This window comes from Rhinolophus sinicus, chromosome 6 (genome assembly GCF_057876585.1).
Source record: "Rhinolophus sinicus isolate RSI-liver-muscle chromosome 6, RSI-T2T, whole genome shotgun sequence".
In the NCBI taxonomy this organism is placed as follows: Eukaryota; Metazoa; Chordata; class Mammalia; order Chiroptera; family Rhinolophidae; genus Rhinolophus; species Rhinolophus sinicus.
This window is the reverse complement of record NC_142506.1, coordinates 60,154,789-60,179,514: the sequence shown is the minus strand read 5'-3', so window position 1 is coordinate 60,179,514 and position 24,726 is coordinate 60,154,789. Positions and strand designations below refer to the sequence as shown.

The 24,726-nt window shown below is 40.2% G+C and overlaps 1 protein-coding gene across 2 annotated transcripts in view; it reads left to right on the top strand.

Moving 5' to 3' along the window:
- Positions 1 to 16,571: 16,571 nt before the first annotated feature.
- RRP15 (ribosomal RNA processing 15 homolog) overlaps positions 16,572 to 24,726 on the top strand; it is a 31,026-nt gene continuing 22,871 nt past the window's right edge. The window contains exons 1-2 of one of the 2 annotated variants that reach the window (XM_019742910.3): positions 16,580 to 16,911; positions 17,119 to 17,401. In XM_019742910.3, coding sequence (XP_019598469.3) covers positions 17,257 to 17,401 — 145 coding nt within the window. In that variant the 5' untranslated portion in view covers positions 16,580 to 16,911; positions 17,119 to 17,256. Of the gene's footprint in view, positions 17,402 to 24,726 lie in introns of both variants that reach the window. The other variant, XM_088799142.1, reaches the window with a different exon arrangement.

Here is a 24,726-nt window from a genome sequence, read left to right as displayed (position 1 = left end):
GAAACAGCTAACTCTAGTGTAAATAAGTAAGCAACACTGGGTATGAAAGAGTAATAGTGAAAGACTGTACTTACGCAGTATTAGAAATGTGTACAAAATATAATAGCTATAGTGAGGAAGAAAAGATGAACTGTCTCATGAATGAGGCAAGCTGGAAACGGAGTTGTAAAAGAGAAGATGTTGAAAACTGACATATGAGGAAATGAAGAAGGAAACTGGTATGTGAGAATGTCAAATGGATATTAAAAAAAATACCAGAAAAGATGTGTGAGAAACTAGATTTAACTTAATACAGATCCTTCTTAGAAAATGTCAGAATCTGATTTAATGGATTGAGATTTTTTAAAGTTGCTTTATTGGTGTGTCAAAAAAATATTCCAATTGTAATGCATTTCAGATAGTATGTGGTTTTTCAACATTTTCATGGAAAAGAAACTCCTATAGAGGGACAGCATGGGAGAATTTCCTAAGAGAAGGTAGAGGAATGTTGTTATGTTCATAAGGAAGCCCAGAAATAAAAATTTAAGACTTTTTTGAGTTCGTGATTTATCATTTGAGACCTGAAAGGGACTTCTGAGATATTCTAATCTAATCTTCCAAATATTATGTGACATAGCAAGTCAATAATGGTTGGACTGGAGCTCATACGCCTAACCCGACTTTTCTCCACCATCTTTTCTGCTTCCCAAATGAATTTTCCCAGAGCTACCGTGTATCCCCGAACATAAGATCGGGTCTTATATTAATTTTTGCTCCAAAAGACGCATTAGGGCTTCTGTTCAGGGGATGTCATCCTGAAAAATCGTGCTAGGGCTTATTTTCCGATTAGGTCTTATTTTCGGGGAAACACGGTAGTAAAATTGCCAAAATGTGTCCTGCCTTTGTGTCTCCCATACGAAATAGATGTTAAGATCAGTAAGACTTCTGTGTCTATAGCAATCTCAGAGGTTGCTTATGGGTTTTAGTCCATCAGTGGAAACAACAACAGAAGAAATACATGTGCAGTAATCTGATTTTGGTTCCTTTGCTCTACTTTTAGAGAAAAGAAAATGAGTATGAAAATGTGTTCTTTCTGAGATGTTCCCGAGGTATTTCCTTTTTTATTTCTCAGGCAATGTTATTTGCTGTCTGAATGGGGATATAAGATTCCATGGCCTTTTTCACCCACATGCTATGCAGAGTCAGTCAATTCCACCATTTAGAATTTAGTGCACCTTTGGTGAAGCCTGACGGGTACATGGACGGTTGGGGGAGGCGGGTTGGAAGAAGGGAAAGGGGCTCAGAAAGCAGCCATATAATTTACAATCCTCATGTCCATAAAAGCACAACAAGCAGGTAAGGTCGAGTGCACAGTCACAGGGGCACTAGCCAGGCCTCCAAAAGCTACAGCATCTTATTTCATTATCCCATAACCTGCATCGCCGTGCACAAGCGTCCCACTCCAGGACCATAGCTAATGTACTATGACAGATCGGAAAACAACCAGAGAACTCCGCAGCCTCGCTTCCCAATCTCTGGGAGGCCAAGTGCAAACGGAAGAGCTAGCAGGCCCTGGTGGCCAACCTTCTTTTGGAGAACGGCAATGACAAGGTAGAATATCCAGAACCTGTGACCAGGCTCTGGTTCTGTGACTTTGCAGCTTTACACAACGCTGCAGAGCTGTTAAGTGTATGGGGCTTTGGGTTCAAATGCTGATTCTGCCATTTGTGGGCTGGATAACCTGAGTTTCTACATCTGAGTTGTAGCGTCCTTAACTATAAAAATGGTCATCAGAATAGAGTCAAATGCTTAGGGTTGTTAAGAGAAATGAAACAAAACTAATCCATGCAAAAATGCACAGTACAGGGCATGGCCCATAGTAAGCATATACTAAATACTAGCTTTTATAATTGTGATAGATACCTCACCAGCATATCTTTGATATAGCAGGCTAATTTCTTCAGGTCAGCATATGTATATGTGTGTGTGTATATATAGATACACACACACACATATTAGAGGGGATTGTCAGGTTAGTTAATCCAAATTATCAGAATATATATATATATATATATATATATATATATATATATATATATATAAAATCACCATTTGTCTTTAGCTACTGAAGAGACTGTCCCCAATTTCTACAGGTTAAGCTGATGAATTTGGCAAGTCACAACAAATAAAAACTCACACCTTGGCCATATCGTCATAATTATCTGAATACCTAAGGACATAGTTAGAAATGTGTCCTGAAAAGGAGAGCTTAAAAAAATGTCCCTGCCGTGCCCCACACAGTCTGATAATTCTTTTCTGATAATCAGTTCTTACCTTCCCCTTGACACAGCTCACCTCCGAATAGAGTAAAAATCACAAGGAAGATACAACTGAAGAAAAATAATTAATCTCACGTGCCGTCTTGCCATTTGTGAAACACGATGCCACTTATAGCCGTTCACAAATAGCATCCCACAGTAAGATGTTCCACTCACATTAGAGAAATGCTGCACATAGATTCTGAAAACTGAACTCCTGGTTCAAATTGGCCTTTGTATCAATGAGTTCTTTTGTTAGTGGACAGGCAAATTAAGGAGGTAGCAGTCAGCATTCATCCTTTACTTCTTAGATTTCAAAGGAAAATGATCCATGGGCTTGGTTTTGATCTACAGTGAAATGTAATATTCTGTTCAGGAGTTGACATAAGTATCACTACATTGAGGGGGTCAGGTGGGGACAGAGGAGACCCTGCATATTTTTTGCTTGTTTCCTCCCTCATCAACTGGAAATGTGACAGTGTTAGTAGCAAACCTTCTATCCAGTGTATAAAAACCAAGCACTTAGGCATTTTTGAGTGATAATTCAATAGGATTAAATTACACTCATGTGACAGCTCAACCCCACTAATGAGGTACATTTCAGTAAACTGTTGACAGAACTGTCTGGAAGGTTTCTTTAATTTACCAACATGGGAAAAGCATTAGTCAACTAGATGAAGATGAATAAGCAGTGAGGTCTAGGGGTATTTTACATTAATACCTGACAACCTGAAAGGGTTTTTGTCACCTGCTCTATTTAGCCCAAGGCAGGCACAGAATAACTGGTATGTGTTAGTGTGATTGACTTACCAAAGCAATGAAAGAAATTATCTTGAAGAGGGCTGAGTAGAAAATATGTCACAGAAATTTCTTTTCCTTCCAGTTAACAGGAAGAGTGTTCCTTGCAAAGTGGTTGCTGGTCGCAATCAAGTTGAAAGAATGTTCCAGATCTTTTCAGATGGCTACACCAACACTTTCATTTTTCAAATTCTTTGAGTTTGACCTTTCGGATGAAAAAAAAAAAAAATCTGTCCGTATATATTTCTAGTCAGGTGTTGATTAGGAATAAAGTAAGATTATCCTTGCCCAATTGAATAATATATTCCACGCCAAGAAAAAGAAAATCTAGGGCACACGGAAGAGCGCTAAAAGGAAGACAAGGAAATATGCTTATTAAGACATCAAATACTTATTCAGAATCATTTCTAGCTGAGAGTGTACTGCCCAATAAGAAGAGGGCCATGCAATCATTTGCAGCCTTTGAAAAATATGTTCAACTAACAACGTTCCTCCAGTGTCTGGCAGGCAATATGGCTGAGGAGAGAAAGCAGATGAACTCTACCTAAATGAATGAACATGATAACCATTAGGGGGCGCTACAGATTCCAAAATGGATACTATTGGGATTCCAAGATCTACTTGTTTCAATAGTCATTCTCCCCACCTAATCATTCTAAAAATTTTAATTTATAGATGTATCCTCAAGAGAAGGTGTTCCACAAAAGAAAGGTGGGAGCAAAGATGGAAATACTATCTTACCGCATCTATTGGCCAGAAATTCCCCTAAACAACTGAGCATTTTATCAAAATTAGGAGAAAAAAAGAATTAACACAGTAGTGACACCTTTAACTCTTGAGTATCAAACATATTAGAGGGGTTGTCGGGTTAGTTAATCCAAATTATCAGCTAATCCATAAACCATACCTATTTGGCTTTGAAAGCAGAATAAGCTTTACAGGGTTTCTTTGTAGCAAGTTAACCTTTGTCATTTCATCTTGATATTGCTGTCATTCTAGTGATTTTGCATTTCCAGAATACACAGTGATTTGGTGGAGGCCCCTGGGAGACAGGCTAAGAGCGAGATGGCAGGAAGACTTAGAAAGAAACTGAACTTTAACAGCTCAAGGTAGGTTACCTGAGTGGTAGGTAACAAAGGAAAGAAAACCACTCAGTGATATTGTCAACACATACGTATATAAAGTTTCAAGCTCGACCCTGGAGAGAGAGGTTTTTCCAATAGAAAAGCTCTGGGAGGTCTGCCACAAGTTGTTCAAGGGTCAGTTATATTACAGAAAGTCCAGCTGATTCCGGAGCTGAGAGGCGTGGCCTCTATGCCAACAAGACTTCTTTTCCTGGCCTCAGATACTATCTCTGACTCTTAATCTGACTTCCAGTCTCAATAATGATCATAAGGAAATAATTACTAAAATTTGCCCACGCTCTTTTATTCACACACAAAAATCTTTCATCACCTCTTTGCTCCTGTGAGGTAAGTATACGGTCAGTATTTTTATAACACTTGATATGCAAGGAAGCTGACTTCAGCAACTGCCCACTCAGGGCACAAAGGCAGCCAATGAAGACACAAGCTCAGGTCCTCTAAGTACTTTATTCACTGTGCTCAACTATCCCCAAATGTCAATTGCGGAACATCTGGTGGAAAAGTTGCAGACTCTGAGGAGCGCTGGTACTATCCCAGTGGGAATCAAATATCCCAGGGGACATTTGACCTGAGTAGTCCTCGTAAAGAATCCTAGAGGAAGGATTCCAGCTTTCCACAGTCAGACGTCTCAGGGAGACAAGTAGCTTTAGTCTATCTTTCCTTTACTTTTCCCCAACCGTGTGAAAAATGGTGGCAGAGGGGGTTTGCAAAGTAGTGGAAGCTAGCCATGCTTTTTGAGTTTTTTCACATTACAAAACAATACAAAAATAACAACAAAAGCAAACTAGCTTTAAGAATTAAGAATTCACACCTATAATATATTTTACTAGAAGGTCTCACATGAAAATACTCACCTGAACAGTAGTATTTTTCTCACCCAACAATGTGTAATGTTGGCTGCTAAATCTTGGGCATTATCTACTTAGAAAGTAGTTCTAAACAGTGTGAGATCGAAAGGGTTGTCTGTCTATTACTCTGACCAATTCAACTGGCAAGTAATAGTTTGATGTACATAGTTTTAAAATTAAAAATAAACAACTGAATTTTGTCCTAGGATTGACTCAATGATCCAGTCAATTATTTTGGAAAGTTTCAATACTAATAGTTGATAATAGCTCAGACTCTTTGCCTGCTTACTCTGAAATTGTGCATTTACAAACATTGTGTAATGTTATACCCTCATGATTCTACAGATGTCAATGCTGTTATTAGTCACAAAGAGAAGATGAAAAAAGCAGACTGAGAGCCTAGGTAATTTGCCCACATTGCACAGCTAGTAATCAGTAGAGCCGCCATCTGAATGCAGGTCTGTATTATTCCAGACTCTTCTCTACACTGGCTTAACTATATCTTAGTTTCATCCCATTTCTCAATTAACTTCCTAATGCTCTGTTATATTAATAATTCTGGTTATCTAACCCAAGGATACCTGGATTTGGACAGATGGAATGAAGTTGAACCAACTGGGAGCAAAATGGAATACATATTAATAGGAAAACCCACTTTCTTATCAATGAGAAAGGTTGGTGCCAAGTTGAATAACCGGTGCCCGGCCAGGAATAGAACCAGAGTGGTTCTTTTCAAATAAGAGATTCATCTTCCAGATAAACTTGAATTTGGATACAACGATGTATTATAAAGATTTTAATATTGTTTGTAACAGGGAAACAAAGAAATTTAGATGGAACCAAAGGAATAAATAAATTATAGCAAATACACGCAATAAAGTACTGGGTGACCATTAAAAAATTAAATAGATTAATGCATGCTAATATAGTTCAATGGCCAAGACATGGTAAGTGAAAAATCAAGGTGCTGACTAGCATATCTATCACGTTACCAACTGTATCTTAAAAGATAGACATACAAATTTATACAAGATAGAATATCATTAGAAAGATCTGTAAAATACTGTCACTAGTTGTCTCTGGAGAAGATAACTAAATCAGAGAAAAGAGAAAGACCACTTTTGATTGTGTAATTTTCTATTGATCTAATTATTTTTATCCTGTGCATGCATTACTTAAAACATTTTAACATTGACAAAACATAATAGGTGCTCAGTTAATGTTTGTTGATTTGAACAATAGGACACATGGGTTATTCTAATCCAGAAGCACTGGACTTGGGAACAAATATAAATTTTAAATTTGGCTCTGTCATAGACTAGCAGAATAGGGTTTCTTTATGTAAGGTACTTAATCTTTCAGTCACAATTTCATTTATGGGAAATTGGTGTAACTGTATCTTCCATACCTCTCACAGGTTCAGGAGGATTAGATGAGATTATCTACAGCAAAGCATCCTCTAAAGTGTAAAATTGCAAGGAATTGTCATTGTTGTTGTTTATTGATGAGGCAGGCTCTTGTTCAGGCTTACCATGCACAGTTTGACTTGCTACATCAAGCAGGTAAACTAAATATATTCCAAATATCCACCTCACTTAGTGCCATATTCCTATTGTTTTGCAACCAGATGTGAAAATACCATTTTCCTCTAAGAGAGGGGACAATGTTTGTTTGTTTGGAGAAACACTTGGGTGATTCTTTGGAGTAGAAGGTAAACCTGAGAGTGGCCTTGGTGAGATAGAGAGACATGGTCTCGTCCCTTTGAAAATGGAGGTGAAGAGGAGAGACGAAAGGAAGAAGACTGAGATCAGCAAAAAGATCAGGGGCTCAGCCATGGGCACCCGCCAACCACCCGCCATGAAAACCACAAAATGGCGGAGGTGAGTCAAGTTCAGGGGAAGCCAGTCAAAAGGCTGAGAACAGCGCTGTTAGGGTCTCTCGAGACAAAAGGAGAATAAAAGTGAGCCTGAGAGAGATGCACAAGGACATAAAACCTCACGTCTTCTCAGTAAAAAAAGGAAGAGTCTTGGACCATCACATACCTGTGTTGAGATCTGGCCCAGGTTTTCCTTAGAAGTCTAAGGGGCAGGGGCCTCAGCTGACTTCAGGGCGACATACTATTCCCCCAAATAGGTAGTTAGCCATTGCAGTTCAATATGCAACTCCAAGACAGGCAGCCCAGTGAACCGATTATCCACAATCAGTAGGAGCATTCTTAGGCGAACTGCAAATTGCTTTCCTTGGTGCTTGACCCTTCCAAACCATAATAATAATTGCTCCTGCGTGGCAAGCTGGGCTTATCAACAACTCAGGGGTTCGTGCCCTCCCCTCAGGAAGGCTCCCAAGTCTTAGGGACTGCATACATCTGATCGTGACACATGACTAGTTTACCTGGTAATCAGTGCACAGTAGTAGGTATTTTTTTTTATATCCCCAAGGCAGAAAATGCCATGCCTCTCACCTCAATAAAATAAAATAAAATAAAATCCTCAGTTTCTATATATTTCTGGTAAGAAATGAGATCAGCGCAATTTTCATCACATGAGCAGTAAATCAAATATCAAATCTAAAACAATGAACTACAAAGAGCCTCCTCAAAGCCACTTAGCATTGATAAATTCGTAATGTATTATTAAATTATTCGCATCGTTTTTTCCCTTCAGCCTATAATGATATACCGTACACAGCACTGATAATTTACTTAGGCTGAGTCCATTCATTTAATTATGCTGCTAAACTTGGTAGGCCAATTGGTCATCATGAGAGTTTCCAGGCAAGCTAATCACAAATATATAGAATATGTCCCTTATTGTCCCCAGCGGCTAAGTGCTAAAATGCTATTTAGTGCTTGGAAGGGTAATGTCCTGCTTATGTAAATTGTCCAATTTAACATTCAGCAGCAGTGTCATAAATTCTAGCTCCAGGATTTCATTAAACGTATGTTCAAACTAGTTGACCTTAAAGGTTAACAAGCACAAGTTAAACAGGACAATTATTTAACTCACTTCTTATCAAGAGACGGGAGCGGACTAGCCATTTAATAGCTCTGCACACTTCACAATTAGAATTCTTATAAGGTCTCCGATAAAACTGCAGGTCATGAATTTTCATAAGGATGTCAGATAGTAACTATTTATCTGAACTTGTTTTTCTTTCTTATAAACTTAAACTTTGATCTTAACATTCAATTAGAGATGATTCCACAGAGAAGGACGAGGTGACTCCAGGAGCTCCAGTTCGCTTTCCTTTGGGTCTGCATGAGGATTTAAGACATTGCATCTGCATTGTCACTGATGGAAATTAATGTAAATAAGTCACTGTGAAATGGCCAGAGCTCAAATGAGTCATTTGGCCCAACACTGAGCTACAATATTGCTTATTGTTTTGGGACGTTAGACCAAACGTTTGATTCTTTTCTTAAAAGACCCCAAATGCCCATTAACCTACTAGAGTAAATGCATTCTCCTTTGCATTTATATTATTATGGGTTTTAATATGCTATAAAAGAAAGGTAGATTATTCAAAGCATCCTTTTCCTAGCCAGCCTGTTCTCTCTCCTGGCTCTCCTTGGGCTCTGGGGGTAACTGCCACAGCCCTGCTACCTAACGCTGGGGTGAGGCACGGAGAGAAGTCCGTGGGTGACATTTCCACGCATTTCTCACTGGCAGGAGCAGGCAATGGCTTTGGGGATACATGAAATCAGTACCCACACACCAGCAGTCTCAACAGTTGACAGCCACTGTACACCAGAAAAGCGTGGGAAACATTCTCTCCCTGCAGGTTCAGACTGCATGCAATTTGGAAGAAAAATCAGCAAATAAGAGCAAACAGGCTTTTATTAATAAATCATGTGCTGGATTTCTGTTAGGAGATGAAATGGAGCAAAATATGGCAAAATTACCTATAGGAACATTTATTGAGTGTATAATAAGTCATTTTTAAAATTTGGTAATGTTCATTAAAAGTAATTAAATGTAATGATAGAAAAGAGATAGCTAGATAGATAAATAGATGATAGATATAGATGATAGATATAGATGATAGATAGATAGATAGATAGATAGATAGATAGATAGATAGATGATAGACAGACAGACAGACAGACAGACAGATAGATAGATATACTTATCCTTGATCCAGTTCCTCATTCTGCATTCCTTATTTCCCTAGAGGTTACTGGATTGTCAGGAATTGTTTAAAGAAATAACATAAGACATATTTTCCAGCCTGAAAAAAACATGACAGTGTTTTATACCCTCCTGTGTTGCTCTTCATCCAAACTTCATCTTTCAAATATTGGCTTCAAATCCTGCCTGAAAGGGGACATAAATAAAGCGAAATGGCTAATGGACTAAAAACACTTATGATCAGGTTTTCATAACCAACATTATTGATAGCTTCTCTCGGCACATGCACTCACACAGTGCAATATCCATTTGTAAAGTAAGATTTAGAGCCCTATTTGCAATAAAAAGGCTAGCACATGCAAATAAAGAATGCGAAAGTGAGGCCAGTGGATGGCATTCCCCTGGAGAGGGAGAAACAAGCTCCTCGGGAAGGCTGACCACAGCACAGGGGGACACAGAACACTTTCAGATTTCAGACGTGCCTGTGCTTTTCAGCATGTCCCCGAATGGCTTTAAGGGGCAGAGTTGTTAAGTCCTTAACTTAAAAAGGACCACTCCTTTCTACTGAATGGCATTAGTATTTGCGCTTGTTCATGTAGATAGGTTTGTATGTCTGTCCATTGAAAGACTCAGGAGACTGTCATGCAGAAAATGTGACATGAGACCAGGATGCTGGCAAGATGGGAATATTTTCATGGGATCTGGTGTTTCCCATGTCAATTGTAATGTGGTTTTCTTTTTCCTCCTTAAGATCTCTATTTTAGCAAAGACGGCTGAAGGAAAGCTTTTTCAATGCCTAGAAATTTATTTTGTGCTTAAGAAAAGTTCTTCTAAATGACTCTCTAACAATATTTTAGCTGCAATAACAAGGAAAAGATGCTAACAAAGCTGTAAGTATTGTATCTGCTTCTTGCTATTTTGATTGAGTTTTGGGAGCATAATTTTCTTCTATTTTAGTTCCTATTATTCCCATGTCAGCAGATAAAAACATTTTCTTCAAAATGTGAACTTTATTATTCCATAAAAATAAAGTTCAGATTGCGGTGTAAACTATAAATTATGGCTTTATCACATTAAATCACTTAGAAAAATCATATGATTTGTGGGATTGGTATAGTTACTCATGTTTGCAGCTTCTATTACCATAGGATCCCTCCTTGAATTGTATCAAAAATATGAAAACACTGGAATCACAGTAACTGTCCCATTGGGACTATATTAATTGTAGAGATTGTTACCTCTATACTGTCCAAAGGCTCCTCGGGGGACAAATTCACTGGGATGGAGAACCACTGGGCCATTATATCATGCAGGGCCTGGCAAGCCACGTACAGGAAGGAAGTATAGGAGATCCGAATTGCATTGTGAAAAAGTCTCCCTATCTGCTGAGTAGATAGAGACCCATGGGGACTAAAGGGGAGGCCTCTGCAAAAAGTCCACTGGAAGAATATGGAGGTTTGGACCAACATGGTGGCAATAGGATGGAAAGAAGCTGATACATTCAAGAGTGAAATGAAATGTAAGTAGTATCAATATCTTGCCATGTGTCTTTATTATGACCATTTTCACTGTTCTGCAACCGCTCTCCCCTCCAAGGCCTGGGGGAGAACCAGCAGAGCAGGGCTTCCTGCTATTACCTATCTGATTTCAATTGGTTACATTCTTTCTCAGATTCAGGTGCTTTCTTTGCTTGTTACTTTGAGCTTATCATTGCAATTTCTAACTGAGCACTTTGTATTATTAAGGTTGACCTTGGAACTGTCTGAGATACGAAGGACAATTGTTTTCATTTCCTCTGGAAGTGACACTCGTGCCACACATGCCCCCTTTGATGACCTACCTGTTTTTCCTGGAGGCAGGATTACTAGAAGCCTGTCAAAGCGGCTCCCATCCTTCCACTGATTTCCATTTTACAAGGAAAACTCAGGGAGGAACCCCAAGTTTAAAGGGAAAATGTCATGGATGATCAGCAGATCTGAGCATCTGCTGACGTCAACAGAGTGGTCTTCGGGTTATTTCCCAGAAAAATCAACAGTGGTCAGAATGTATTCATTACCATATTTGGTGGGTTTCAGTAATGATGTCATTATGACCACCCTCACACTATACAAGCCCTTCCTTTTCCGTTAGTAAAAGGAGCAGAAGTTCAGAGTTTCCCTGAAGCCTCTATCCACGAATTAAGGAGACCCTCTACTAAGTGAGGCTGAGCATATTTGGGCCGTTACCAAATCCTACTACAAAATAAAAAATACAGTTGCATTCTCGTTGGCTTTCCTGGAAGTGAGACACAGATCATCAATGGCTGTTCAAAATGGGTATCACGGGTGGGTTGTGTAAGTGTGAAATCCCAACTCCAGGGACTTTACTAATAATATCCCTCATATTAAAGAACCAAAATGGACGGGCAGCGATTTGGGACCTGCTTCTTGTCCACAACCACTGTAAATATCTATTTTCACAGTCGTGAACATTATTTAATGGCAAGCTCAGGAACATTGACACTGAAAACTAATTTCTTCAGTAAAGACACCAAGGTTTTCTTAAAGGCAGCAATGTTCCAGGAACAATTTAATACGAACCCTTCAAAAAACATCTGTGGGTATACACCCGTATGCATGGAAACAAAGTCAGTGGTACCCATTTCCACCCAGGGCTATATGTACTTTCCTGGTTTAGTGCCTCCAAATCTGGCCTCAAGTTCCTGAGAGAATCAGATGCTTCCTGGAGACATCTTTTTGGAAGTAAAGCGAGCTACCACATTCTACCGCAAATCCTAACATTTTCCATCCCTTGCTCTTTTCTCCTGGACCTCGGTAAGGCCCTAATGCAATGCATTTGATGACGTCAAAGCCAAATGTTGCCCAGTTTCTGTCTTAAGGAAATTAAATTTCATGCTTACGACTGTCACATGAACGCGTTCATTTGAAATGACAAAACAAACAAAGCTTGAAAGGAAATTAGAAAAGCAATGTGCTGTAGTTTATTTTGAAAGTATTTGCTGTCGTAACGGCCATATTTTCCTTTGGTGTGATGATGGCTTGATCGAAAGTTCTCTCTATCCATACCACAGCCACTCCCCAAGGTAGTGGAGTCCAAGAAACTGGAAAGTCAGTATTTCAATAGATTGGGTTCTCACTGTCACAATGGGAAGGAAGGGACAGTTCCTTGTATCCAACTGGGGATGCACTTTCTACTAACAGAAACGGAATCTGAAAGTCTGGAAGGATCCAGGTAGCTCACTTTGCTCTTTTATTTTCCTGATCATTCAGAAATCCTGGGCAAATCTTGTCATTGCTGATTAATACTGCCTACGAGACAATTAACTCCCATCGTGAGGTGAGTTTTTAATGGGAAGGTTTTATGCAAGGCGGAATATGTCTCCTTGATGCATGATACTTCCCGTCTCACTAATGCAGGCTCTGAGACCAGGAGTCCACGAGTCATTTGTTCAAATGAAATAAAGCCTATTAGTCTTGCCAGTGTTCACCTGCTCCGTTGTTTAACACCAACCAGATGATGTAATCTGTCCCTTTCTTGTTTACAGCGATGTTTCTAAAGAGGCAATCAAACATTGCCTCAGTCTGGGTACGAATAATGAGGCCACTGCCTGCGTCTTAATTATACCCCAAGCAGGAGTTCAGCGTTAGAGGAAAGAGAAAGAGGGAAACTATCCTTTTAAAAAAAAATGTTTCAAAGGATTCAGAAACACGTGTCCTTAAAAATAAAGATTATAAGACCATAGGAACACACAGAGTCTGGAATGTTTCTTTAAGAGAGCAAAATTACCTGGTCTGGGAGAAAATGGAGTTCTAGCTACTTGCTCCTTAATGAATTTCAAAAGCCTTAAGGTGACACCCATGAAAGATTATTACTAGTAATTTCTTGTGTCCTAGAGGTCAATATCCAGAGAAGACACAGAAGCCATACATTCACAGGTAACTCAGTTCTGTGAGTCCTCGTTTCCAGGAAGGAAGGTTTACAACTTTGCTGTGTTCAGAGCCTTTCTACACAGAATTTATGTTCATCTTTATATTCTCTCCACCCTGATACGACCTAAAAAAAAAAAATTAAAAATCGCAGCGCTCAGAACAAACCAAACAAATGATGAATTTTAGATTACTGCTATTGAATATCTTCGCAGAGGTCTGCGTTTTAGTCCTGGATAAATGGATTTCGGAGGAATGGTTTGGGGAAACAAAGTCCATGTGGGAATTTATTCCATAAAACCATAGAAATGTAAGCTGAAAAGATCTTTCAAGTGTATTTAGGCCAGCCCCCTCATTTTTAAACATGAGGAAATTAAACACCTTTACTTTTTTCAAGGGAAAGCCTCTTGGCCGTGGTCTCATCGTGTATCGAGAGCAACGATTTGGGGATGCAAGGAACAGAAAGCCTGACTTATTACAAACCGACCTAAACAATGACTCAATTTATCTTACTAAGAGGAAGGACAGATATAGGGTGGGAGTGTTCATTTTCTAGGTCTGCATTCACAACATACCACAGACTGGGCTGCTGAGACATTGTACATTTATTTTTCACAGTTCTGGAGGCTGGAAGACATCAGCAGACTTCGTTTCTCCTGAGGGCTCTCTCTTTGGCTCACAGATGGTCACCTTCTCATGTGTCCTCACATCGCCTTTTCTCTGTGTGCTTCCCCGGTGTTCCTCTCCTCTTAAGGACACCAGTCCTATCGGATCAAGGCCCACCCCTCTGCCCTCTGTTAACTTTAGTTATTTCTTTAAAGGCCCCATCAGCAAATAGAATCACGTCGGCGGTTAGGGCTTTAATATATGAACTTTGGGGAACAAATTCAGTCTGTAACAGTGGGTTTTTGCCTCAGCTGATGTAGCAGCTCAATGATATTGTTAAAGGTCCAGGTTCTTTCCACAGTGCAGTGTACTCTCTGTGTTGGTTTTGACCTCAGGTGACAAGAAGGGAACTACAGCAGTTTCAGGTTTCACCTTCAGACACTGAGGTTGTCCAGGGGAAAAGGAGAGATCATCCTTACCCGTGGTTCTACCCTTGGAGTCAGGAAACTGTCCGTTTGGCTTCCTGTCATGTCCTATTGGGTCCCGTTTCTCTTCCTGAGCCAGTCAGTAGCGAAGTTCATGGGTTAACCATTAAACCAATCAGACTCAGCCCTGGAAATTGGCTAGCGGGGTGGGATCTACTTCTTGTGACGCACACAGCTGTGACGGGGAGGAGTTAACCAGAGAAAAATAAATAGGGTCCTACTAAGGTGACAGGAGGAATGGATGTGGGGTAGGCATCCTACCGTCCACTTTTCATCTCTTGTAAGAATGCAAATAGGGCTAGAAAGCAGCTTTCCTCATATTCATCTCAAGATTCTTTTCCTATCAAACTATGTACCTTTATCATGTGAGAATGGTGTCTGTTTCTTCTGGGATCTACCTCATTTTCATCAGATAAAAGAGTATTGTGTTATGTTGTGCTGATTAGGCATTTAAGATATGCTAACGCTCTGAGGCTTTCTGGTCTTGGGGAGTGTCTCACAAGCACACTCTGATCAGCACCCCCCTAAATTCTTGAGGGACCGTCTTTGCAGATCTCCTGAGTTTTCTCTCCTCTCTGGTACTCTGCCCTGCTGTCTCCTGTTGGTCTCCCCTGACTCTCAGCTACATCTTTTCAACTCGGAAAGTGTTCCAGGCATAGCTTAGATTACTCCCTCCCTGTGCCTTGGTCTGGAAACTTTCTCAAAGCAGTATCTGGGGTAAGTGTGGGGGTCACCTAGTTTCTTTCCCATCTCTTAGTGGTCATGAGACATCATTATCTAATGTCCAGTTCTTGAAAACTGTTGCTCTTTTTATTGTGTCTATTTTTTTTTTTTTTTTTTTTGGTTGTTTCTGGTGCAAGTCATATGAAATCTTTATGTAGTCAGCTTAAACTCAAGTTTCCACATTCTATTTGCATTTAAATTTTGGTCATCTTAGATATATAGTTTTTATATGATTAGATGTATTGTTTCTTTTTTTAGAAATTACTCCCATTGATTTTAAATTTGGAAAGTTGTTCCTATAATCCCAATAAATTAGATATTCACTTATTTTTCTGTTATGTTTTGTTTTGTTTCCCTTACATTTTGTTTCATAATTTAGTTCTGGAATTAATGTTAGGATAAGATGTGAGCCTCTCATTTCCCTTTCTCCCTAAGTTGTTAATTTTACTAAAATAAGTTTTGCATAATATACCCCTTGTCTCTTTCACTCATGAAATTTCCTACATAATATTTTAGATTTTTACATATTCTAAAATTTGTTTCATCTCCATTTATTTTTTGTTTTGAGCTGTACATTTTAATTATTGCAGCTTTAGAGCATATTCTAATATCTGAACGGGTAAGCTTTGCCTCAAGTCTCCTCTGTTTAAAAAAATATTATTCTCATTTACTTATTTTGAACTTTAGAATTATTTTATTAAGACTTCGCTCTCTGCTTCCCTCCTCCCGAGATTAATTCCAATTGGATTTTGGTTGGAATAAATAAATATCTCTAGAATATTTAATCTCTCAGGAATATGGTACATCATTTCATTTTCAAAAAGTTTTCCTTTACATCTCTCATGAAAGTGACAAATCAATTAAATGTTTGCTACTTCTTTTCCTCTGAGACCATAGTAGAGTTTAACATCGATGACAGTCTTGTCTTTTGGGGAATTTATTCCACTAGTGTTTAGGGATTTAGCTCTGCTCTTTTAACTCTCTATCCTGGTCCCTCATTCTGGTTCCTTTCCACACAATTTTACTTTAAAACGTATTGAGTTTGGGGGAGGTAATTTTTTTTCTTTATATGAACAACTGGAATGTGTCAAACTGAGAGGTTCATACTCCTTTAGAAAGTTTGGGTATTAAAGACCAAGAAACCCTCTCTATCGGGAAAACTCTAAGCTTAGGGAAAGCCTTTAGAATATGCCTGGCGTATAGCACACGATGTAAGATTATCCTATCGGTCTGACTCATTAACCTTGTCGATAGTTGTATTCATTCATTCATTCATTCATTCATTCATTCATGCATCCCTTCCCAAAATATTTTTTGGGCTCCTAATACAGGCCAGGCCCTGTTGCTAGCCATAGTGGTGGCGGGGTGGGGAGTAGGTAAAACGGTGAATGAGATAGGGTCCCTAAGTACTTTCAAAGTGCCAACAACTTGGGGGGTGGGGTGCGAACTGGGGGAGGGAATAGGGACAGATTGTGGTTGCTGCTTAAGGGAACGCAGGTCCGCGAAAGCAGGTGACAGGCTGACCTTAGGAGACACTAGCCCAGGAGGAAGGCAGGAGCATCCCGTGGAGAAGGGAGCTGCACCCTTGGTCTGCACCGCGCGGTCGGGCGCAGAAACCCATCCAACTCCGCGGCCCGCACCGCGCGGTCGGGCGCAGAAACCCATCCAACTCCGCGGCCCGCACCGCGCGGTCGGGCGCCGCGGGAGAAGGGTGGGGCTGGCTCCCCTAACACCTGGGACCCAGGGGAGGAAAGCGAGAGTCTATTCGATTTGCAGTGGGAAGCCACTGACAGGGTTACTCAGAGGGAGATGGTCTGATGAAGTTTCAAGAAAGATCTCGCGTGTTGCGTTGTGAATCTTTGGTGGCGGCGATCGGGGGAGACGGGATGGTATTCTCACATTGTGAATTATCGACCCGAACGCTTTTCCCTCGCTTCCTAGCGTCCAGCGCGGTTGGTAGGTACTGAAGGGGCATTTGTGGAGCACCTGGAGCCAGTATTAAATAAGGCAGCGGTTCCGGGAAGCGGCCGTGGGTTGGAAATGAAAATGGACCGGGATGGAGTGGGGCGGCGGATCAGGACAAAGGCGAACTGGCTGAGGGGTCCACTGAGAACGTCCATTTTCACTGATTTGTTTATTAACTGGAGCTGACTTGTCCCCCAGTCACAGTTGGAGGCTCCAGGCCAGAACTCAGGGCCAGATGGCCCCGCCCCGGAACCTGGTGTTGCCGGAACGAATAATACCGACGGTCCTCTGATTACCGCCGGACGCGACTCTCAGGGACGCTTCCGGTGAGGAAACATGGCCGCGACTGTTTGCAACCCACGTGTGAGCGCGGGGAAAAAGCTGAAAAATTCACTAAAGAAGAAAAAGAAGCTGAAAATGGGAGCCAGGTCCGTAGCATCGGAGCTGGAGGATGAGGACAAAGACGCTGCTGACGTTGGAGGTAACGGACTAAGGCTGAGCTTTGGCTGCTTCGAGGAACGGCCACACGGAGTTTGCGGGAAGCAGGGGATGCGAGTGGATTTGCCGCCCGAGTTTTGTCTCGGCGTGGCGTCGGAGGGGCGGCTTGGGCTCGGCCAGAAGGCTTGGGGAAATGGTGTTCAAGGAAGGGCCGCTGTCAGCTTACACATTCGAGCTTACACATCCTTTCACTAGACCTTTTCAGGGTCACTGTGATTCACCAAATTGCTGTAAAAAAGAAGCTTAAGGCAGCAAAACGCGAAAGGGGGAATTTCTGAAATTACAAGAATGGGGTAGGTCTCATAGGGAGTGAGGAGCAAAAGACCAAAAGAGGTAAAAGAAAGATAGATGATATGCACTTTTCTTGTGTGACAGGTGCGTGCTTGTTTCGGAAGTAGAGACCAGCTAGCAGTGAATGGAAGAAGAGTGGGTGGCTAAAGTAGAATAAATAAAAGTAGCAGTTGACAACTGTCAAGCGCCTTTCAGAGACGCTTGGTGTTGAAAGGAAGGAAAGATGCTTTGAGGCCTTCGGCCACGCTGTGCCGGTCCTGCTTCCTCTTTATCGTCATTCTTGCACGACTAGCTTCTTAGGTTGCAGACGGTCCTTGACTTCCTACTGCCCAGGTATTGCTCCTTTGTACTAACTAGAGCTTTGTAACAGCCAGAGCTATTCTTTCATAAGGTGCCTCAGCTCGTGTCAGTTATCTGCTCAAGATGATCCTGTGGCTTCCCATCTCAGAATTGCATCCCAAATCCGTAGCCTGTGTGATCCAGCATTCTCATCTGCCACTCTGCACCTTACTAGCCACGTACTGTCATCTAGCCATGTTGATGTCCTGTGATTTGTTTAACACATCAGACATGCTCCCACACCGGGGTTTCTGCACTTACTGGCTTCACTGCCTAGAGTACTTTTCAGATGCTTGTATCGCTCTTTCTCCCTCAGTTCCTTTACTCTCTGATCCAGTCGCTTATTAGCAAGACTTGGCCCTGATAACCGTATCTAATGTACTAGCACTACTCTTCTCCTTGTCTCCCTGCCTTCACTTTTGGCTTATTACCCTGCTTTATTTTTCTCAGGATTTCCCAAACTGCCTGATATATGTATTTGCTCTGTCTCTCTTCCAGCTGGAATGCAAGTTCCATAAGGGTAGAGATTGCTGTATGTCCATTGCTTGTTGAATAGTGGACAGTTCGCAGATGTTTAAGTGAGTGAGGACCAAGAAGAAGAAACTGTCATATGCTACTGCTGTCCCTAGGTACTTAGAGTCCTCATTACCTGTTAAAGGAGTTAAGGAAAACAAGCCTATTTGTTGAACAAGAATTAGAACTTCTGGTTCTGATATATATGTATTTTTAACTCAATAGACTTGTCAGAGAAAGAATCACTACTATGTTTGGAGCAAAATATCAATACTGTTTACAAATTTAGGTGGAAATTAGATTTCCCTTTTCAAGTTCTAGACAATTCCAAGTTAGAACTGTTCTGACTTCTCCCTGCATTACTGTAAATACTGATTAGGTAATTAGATTCTAAGGGTCTCTTGCTAATATAATACAGATCAATTACATTGTGGGTTAAGGCTTTTTGCTAACATGGAAACCTAATTATCGAGTTCAGTTCGGTGAATACTCACTTGTGCTCTCTTATATTCTGGTCATCCTGTAGATGTTGAGGATACAAAGGGTAAATAAATTCCTACCCTAGAATTAGTCTTAAGAAGACTAATTACACAGGACTTGTATTACACAGGACTGTAATACGATGTACTAAGTACTGTTAAGAGGTGGTTATATGGTTATAAAGGTAGCTATCATGATCCAATTAGAAATGGTAAGGATGGAGACAGAGAAATCCATAGCCGATAGAACCCAGTCTAGGCATTGCTTCCTTCTAGTTTACAAATATTACTCATAATGTACTATATGGTATTTTACGTGAACATGTCTCTCTCCTTATAAAGTTCCCTAGCTTACTGGTGTCACAGTATTCTGAGCTCCCTGTTTCTTAAACACAGTATGCTCTCTCTCCTTCTAGCAGTGCTATTGCTGTTCTAACACACTCTTATTTTTCTTCACTTTCTCTTAACCAGCTTCCTTGTATCCTTTAGGTTTCAATTCAGTTGTTTCCATCCACTTTTTCTTTCAAGATTAGACTGTAGCTCTGCAGTAGACATCAATAATAAAGGACCTTTTAAATAAATTCAGTATTGTAGATCCGTTGGTTATAAAACGGAACATTCTCCTTTGTTTAACTCAGTATTTGCTGTTTAATATAAGAAATTGCCCTTTTCCTCTCATAAAATCAGGTACTTCTGGAAAGGTGACCCATGGAAACAGCTTTTCTAGTTCAGATATTGGTGTACATGTGGACTTGGCAGCACTGTGTAAAGTTACCAAAGATTTTCAGCTGCAATACTGAGAAACTATAAAAGCAGACAATTGAATTTGGCTTCAGACACAAGAGGACTCAGTATGCAAACACACAGGTATAACCCATGTGTCGTTTGTTTTTTATTGTTAGGTTTTAATTTCTTTTGACACTTGTATAAGAATGGTAGAAATTGTGGTTTTATGGCTATAAAACTCTTAAGTAATGTTTGTCAGACTTTGCAGAAGTTTCCTAGTTCTGTGAGGAGAGGCCTTACCAGCTTTGGTAATGGCTATTTCTCAGAACTTGGCATTGAGACTGCTACATAGCATAGTACTCAGTATCCATTTATCCATTGAATAAGTTGGAAACTTCTCATAATGTGGTTTTTACACTGTTTTCTCATGTACCAGATATCATCGAGGGTAAAATTAACAGAACTTGTATGTAATACAAAGTTGAATGATAGCAAAACGATTCAGACTGAATTTTTGGTAAGTTGTAATACTCTTCAGGAGAGTTTGAAATTTGGTCATAGTGAAATCGTAGGTGATCATGGATCAGAGATATACCGAAGGTAAAATACCGGTCAGCATTTTAATAGATAGATAGATAGATATCAAGTGTTGTAAAGGGGAGAAGGACACCCCCACATAGTTAACCTTGAACTGCTCAGATTTACTGAACTGATACCTTGTTCCAGGTTGAGATGCAATGTGCATGCACTTGGCTCTTATGGTTATAGCCTGAAGAACAAAACAGGCGCACACAGCCTCTCTCGTCAGTAAATTAACTCTGGTGAAGAAATATAAACAGTAATTGGTGAAACCCAGTACCACAAAGGGGAGGCTGATGCCCTCTATCGCTGAGTTAGCCCGAGCTACTCAGGTTTATTGATCTGATGCACTGTCAGAGGTTTAGACAGATGCTAACTTGATTCGTAAGCTTGTAGTCTTAAAGCTTTTGTAGTCAGTATATCTATCAACCCAGGTGAACAAATCTATCAACCCAGGTGAGCAACCGAGGTAATCATTATCCTGTGCCATGAGGAGATGACCCCTCCCGCATAGAATGTCCATAGGACTGGAAGCTAGTAGGGAGGAACGGTAAGTTCATGTTTTCAGAATTGTTCTGGTCACATATATGAAAAACGGCCATATACTTCTTACACACGACTTGATAACAATCTAGTTTACAAGGTCCTAGGAGCTCTCCCTTCATTTTTGATAAACTACAAAGCTGTATTTAAGATATAATAACCTAGCAGATAAATGTGCTTTTCATCAAACTGTAGCTTATAGCCTCCTTCATCATTTAAGTTACTTAAAATAGCAAAGGAACATGCCTAAGAAATGAAGTATATCATAGTCCCACTTGAGTGGTTTAGCAATTTATAGGACGGGCTCAGGAAGCAGGCCGCTTCCAGCCTCTGTCTGCTTTGGCTTGCCCAGAGAGCACGTGTAATCACGTCTGACAGTTGGTCCCGCGGGAGCAATTTATTTTAGTTTTGGTTATTTTCATGGAAACCTGGGATTACTAATTTTTTTCAGAGGTAAGTGCTTCTTAAGTTTTAAAGCATCAATTTTGAATATTCTAAATTTAGTAACAATTGGGAGGAAAGTTCATGTGACGTGAGCAGACAGATGATTTACAACTGGCGTGGGGAGTAGTAGTTTCAGAGCGCTCCCCCCCCCCCCCCCCTGCCCCCCGTCCCCTTTAGCTCTCTTCATGACTAGGGAAGTGTGCGTTTCAGGCAAAATCAGAATGGGGATGAGAAACGGGCTGTGGCGGGGAAATGAGGCTTAGACAGAAATTCCTTTTTAATTCAAGTTTTGTCAAACCAGTTCATGAATATTTTCTGTATTAGTTCAGTGTCCATTAGCCTGAGTTGAATCTTTGATTCAAAGCTTCTGGTACCTCAGTTGTCCGACAGCCCTATTACTCTGCTCCATTAGCTTCATGACTTCGGGTATGTTTTTAACTTTTCTAAGTTTCAGAATCATCCCCTTTGTAAATAGAATAATAAGAGCAACTCATCGAGTGTCGTGAGATCAAATGATCACGCGTAAAAAGTGTTTTCAGTGGTAGCTAGCTCTAAATAGCATGTTAGCTAGTTAGTATCAGCCTTATTTTAATCAAGATCATAGGTGGAATGACAGTGGACGTACAATTCATTTTACTCGCTGTTCTTTGACCTCCTTTTTTAAGCGTTTGGGGTCCTCTCCTGTCTCCAGGTTCCTAGGCTCCTGGTCTGTCCTCTGGTTACTTACTGTCATTTATTTCATGCCTACTATGTAGTGGGTCTGACTAAGTGCTTTCCATGTGTCATCTCATTTAATCATCATAACAACTGAGTGAGGTGGGTACTATTTTTACCCCCATTTACAAAAGAGACAGACGTAGAGAAATTAGGTAGCTTGCCCAAGGTTATGGTGTTGGAAAGTAACGCAGTCAGCATGCAATGCAGGTCTGTCTGCTTTTATAATTGGACCTCTTAACCCCTGTGCTGTACCTTCTGGTCATCTAACGGGTCTTATTCAGCTTCTCACGTTTTGCAGATTCTAGCTACCAGAGGTATTCCTTCCGTGTTCCTTTCTCCTGCTCCATAACCATATTAAAATTCTCGTCACGTGTGTCTATAGTGGTTCCCCCTTATCTGCAGTTTTGCTTTCTGTTGTTTCAGTTACCCACAGTGAACTGTGGTCCAAAAATATTTTGCGAGAGAGAGAGAGACCACATTTATATAATTTTTATTACAGTGTGTTGTTATAATTGTTCTATTTTATTAGTAGTTCTTGTTAATTTCTCACTGTGCCCAGTTTATAAATTAAACTTTATCATAGGTATGTATGTGTGTATAGGAAAAACGTGATACATATATATATATATGGTTCGGAACTATCCGTGGTTTCAGGCATCCAGTAGGGGTCTTAGAACGTATCCCTCAAGAATAATGGGGGGACTGCTGTATATGTATGTAATCGACACTTCAATGTTCACTATGGGCTGGACACTATTTTAAGAACTTTATATATATTAACTCATTTAATTGTTACAAAACCCCAGTGAAGTAAACACTCTTTTATGGCCATTTTTACAGATGAGGAAACTAAGGCACAGAAGTTGGAAACCTTTAGAAAACTCATAGATTTGTGTCTGGAGTTGAGATTGAATTCAGGCAACCTGACTTCCCCTTCCTTTTAACCGGTATTAGCTGGTCTCAGCCAGATTTTTATAAAATATTCTGTTTGACGTAGAGTGAATTCTAAAGGTGTGAAGTAAGTTAAAAGTTAACCAATAGCCTTCCCAGATGGTATCTGTATTTTGAAAGGACAACCTTCTTAATCCAGTAGAGAAACTTTTGAAAAGTACAGACACAAGGTAAGGACCAGGAGAAAACGTATGAGCAGTGTGGCCTCCTACTAGAAGCATACAACTGGAGTGCACAACTTTTAAACTATTTGGTTTTAAGTTGGCAGTTAATATATATTTTGTTTCTTGGTTCGTAAATCAGACCAGCTTTTAAAAAAAAACAGCCAGTTTTTTTATACTTAATTCTTACCACCCAATCCCCAAATTTCTGTTTTTAGCCCCTGTGAACTAATTGTCATTATAAATCTGACCTTCATTACCATTCCCCTGAGGTCTTCTGCCTGGAATGCCACTAGTGATGATGACAGTAATCATTTTAAATTTCATGCAGAGCATTGACTCACATCGAGGCTGTTTGGGGTCTAGATTCAGTGACCTTGCCCGCTACCTCTTCCAATGGGCCTGGGTTGTGGAATCTTCTTTGGCCTCCTCCCTTCTTTCATTCAAACCTTTGCTTTACCCTTTAAGAAACAACTTGAGTGTCATCTTTGTAAAAGATATCCCCAAACAGTCACTCTTTTTTTAAAAATTGCTTTTCTGTGAGAAGAGCACTTACAAATTTTACAAATCGCAAGACCCAACTTTTCAGTGGGTTAACTGATGCGTCTAGTCTACTAAACATTTGATTTCTGTAGACAGAGAAGCCTAGACTGAGAGTTTTCATTTTCTCCTTCTTTCCTCATCACTCATGAGTAGTCAGTAAATACTGAGGGATTGTGAGTCTTCTTAAAATTTTATCCCAGTTCCAAAGGCTCAAGAAAGTGTCATCCTTTCTTGCTAGCAGATAACTATATGTGGGGTCAGGGGCAGGTGGCAAGTTCGAAAGGAAGCTGAACTTGGGAGAAAAGGCAACAGGAGATGAGAAATGCCTGGCTCTACCTCAGTGCCTCAGAGGTCTAACCCTGCCCTATCCGGTACGGGACCCAGTAACCACGTGTGGCTTTTTATAGTAATTAAAATTTGTTTTAAAATTCAGTGGTTCAGTTCTAGCCATCTTTGAAGCCCTCAAGTGGACAGCTCTGCTAATAGAACCTTTCGATAATGCAGAAAACGCTATTGGAACCTTTAGTCATTACTTCCACTAAGCATTCTTTGTAGCCCTTCCTTATTTCTACAGTTTTAAAATAGAATGTGCGATTAGAGTTAATGTTAGAATAACACACAGGACTGCAAAGGAGTTTTTCACTTACCTGGTGCCCTTAGACCTCTGGATGTATTCACTTCTGTTAAAGATCCGTCAGTGGAAAATACAGAAAAATCCTCATCTCTATAGGACACAGTACATTTTTAAGAACCAGTTCGTCTTTCTGCTTTGCATTGTGATTATGTTTGGTATCTGAGAAGTAACTCCTGTCTTTCAGTATGCTGGAAGACCGCATTACATTGGCAGTTTTAATTTGTTTATGTAAAACATCATCATTTCCACTGGCAGTGAGTGTCCAAAAACTTCTGGGCTAGAACGTCTTAAAAAAATAAAATAAAAACTATGACTTTAATGAATTCTTCTGGTTTTGTTTTTTTTTAATTGGAGGGTTGAGTGTTGGTTGTATAAAACGGTGTTAGAA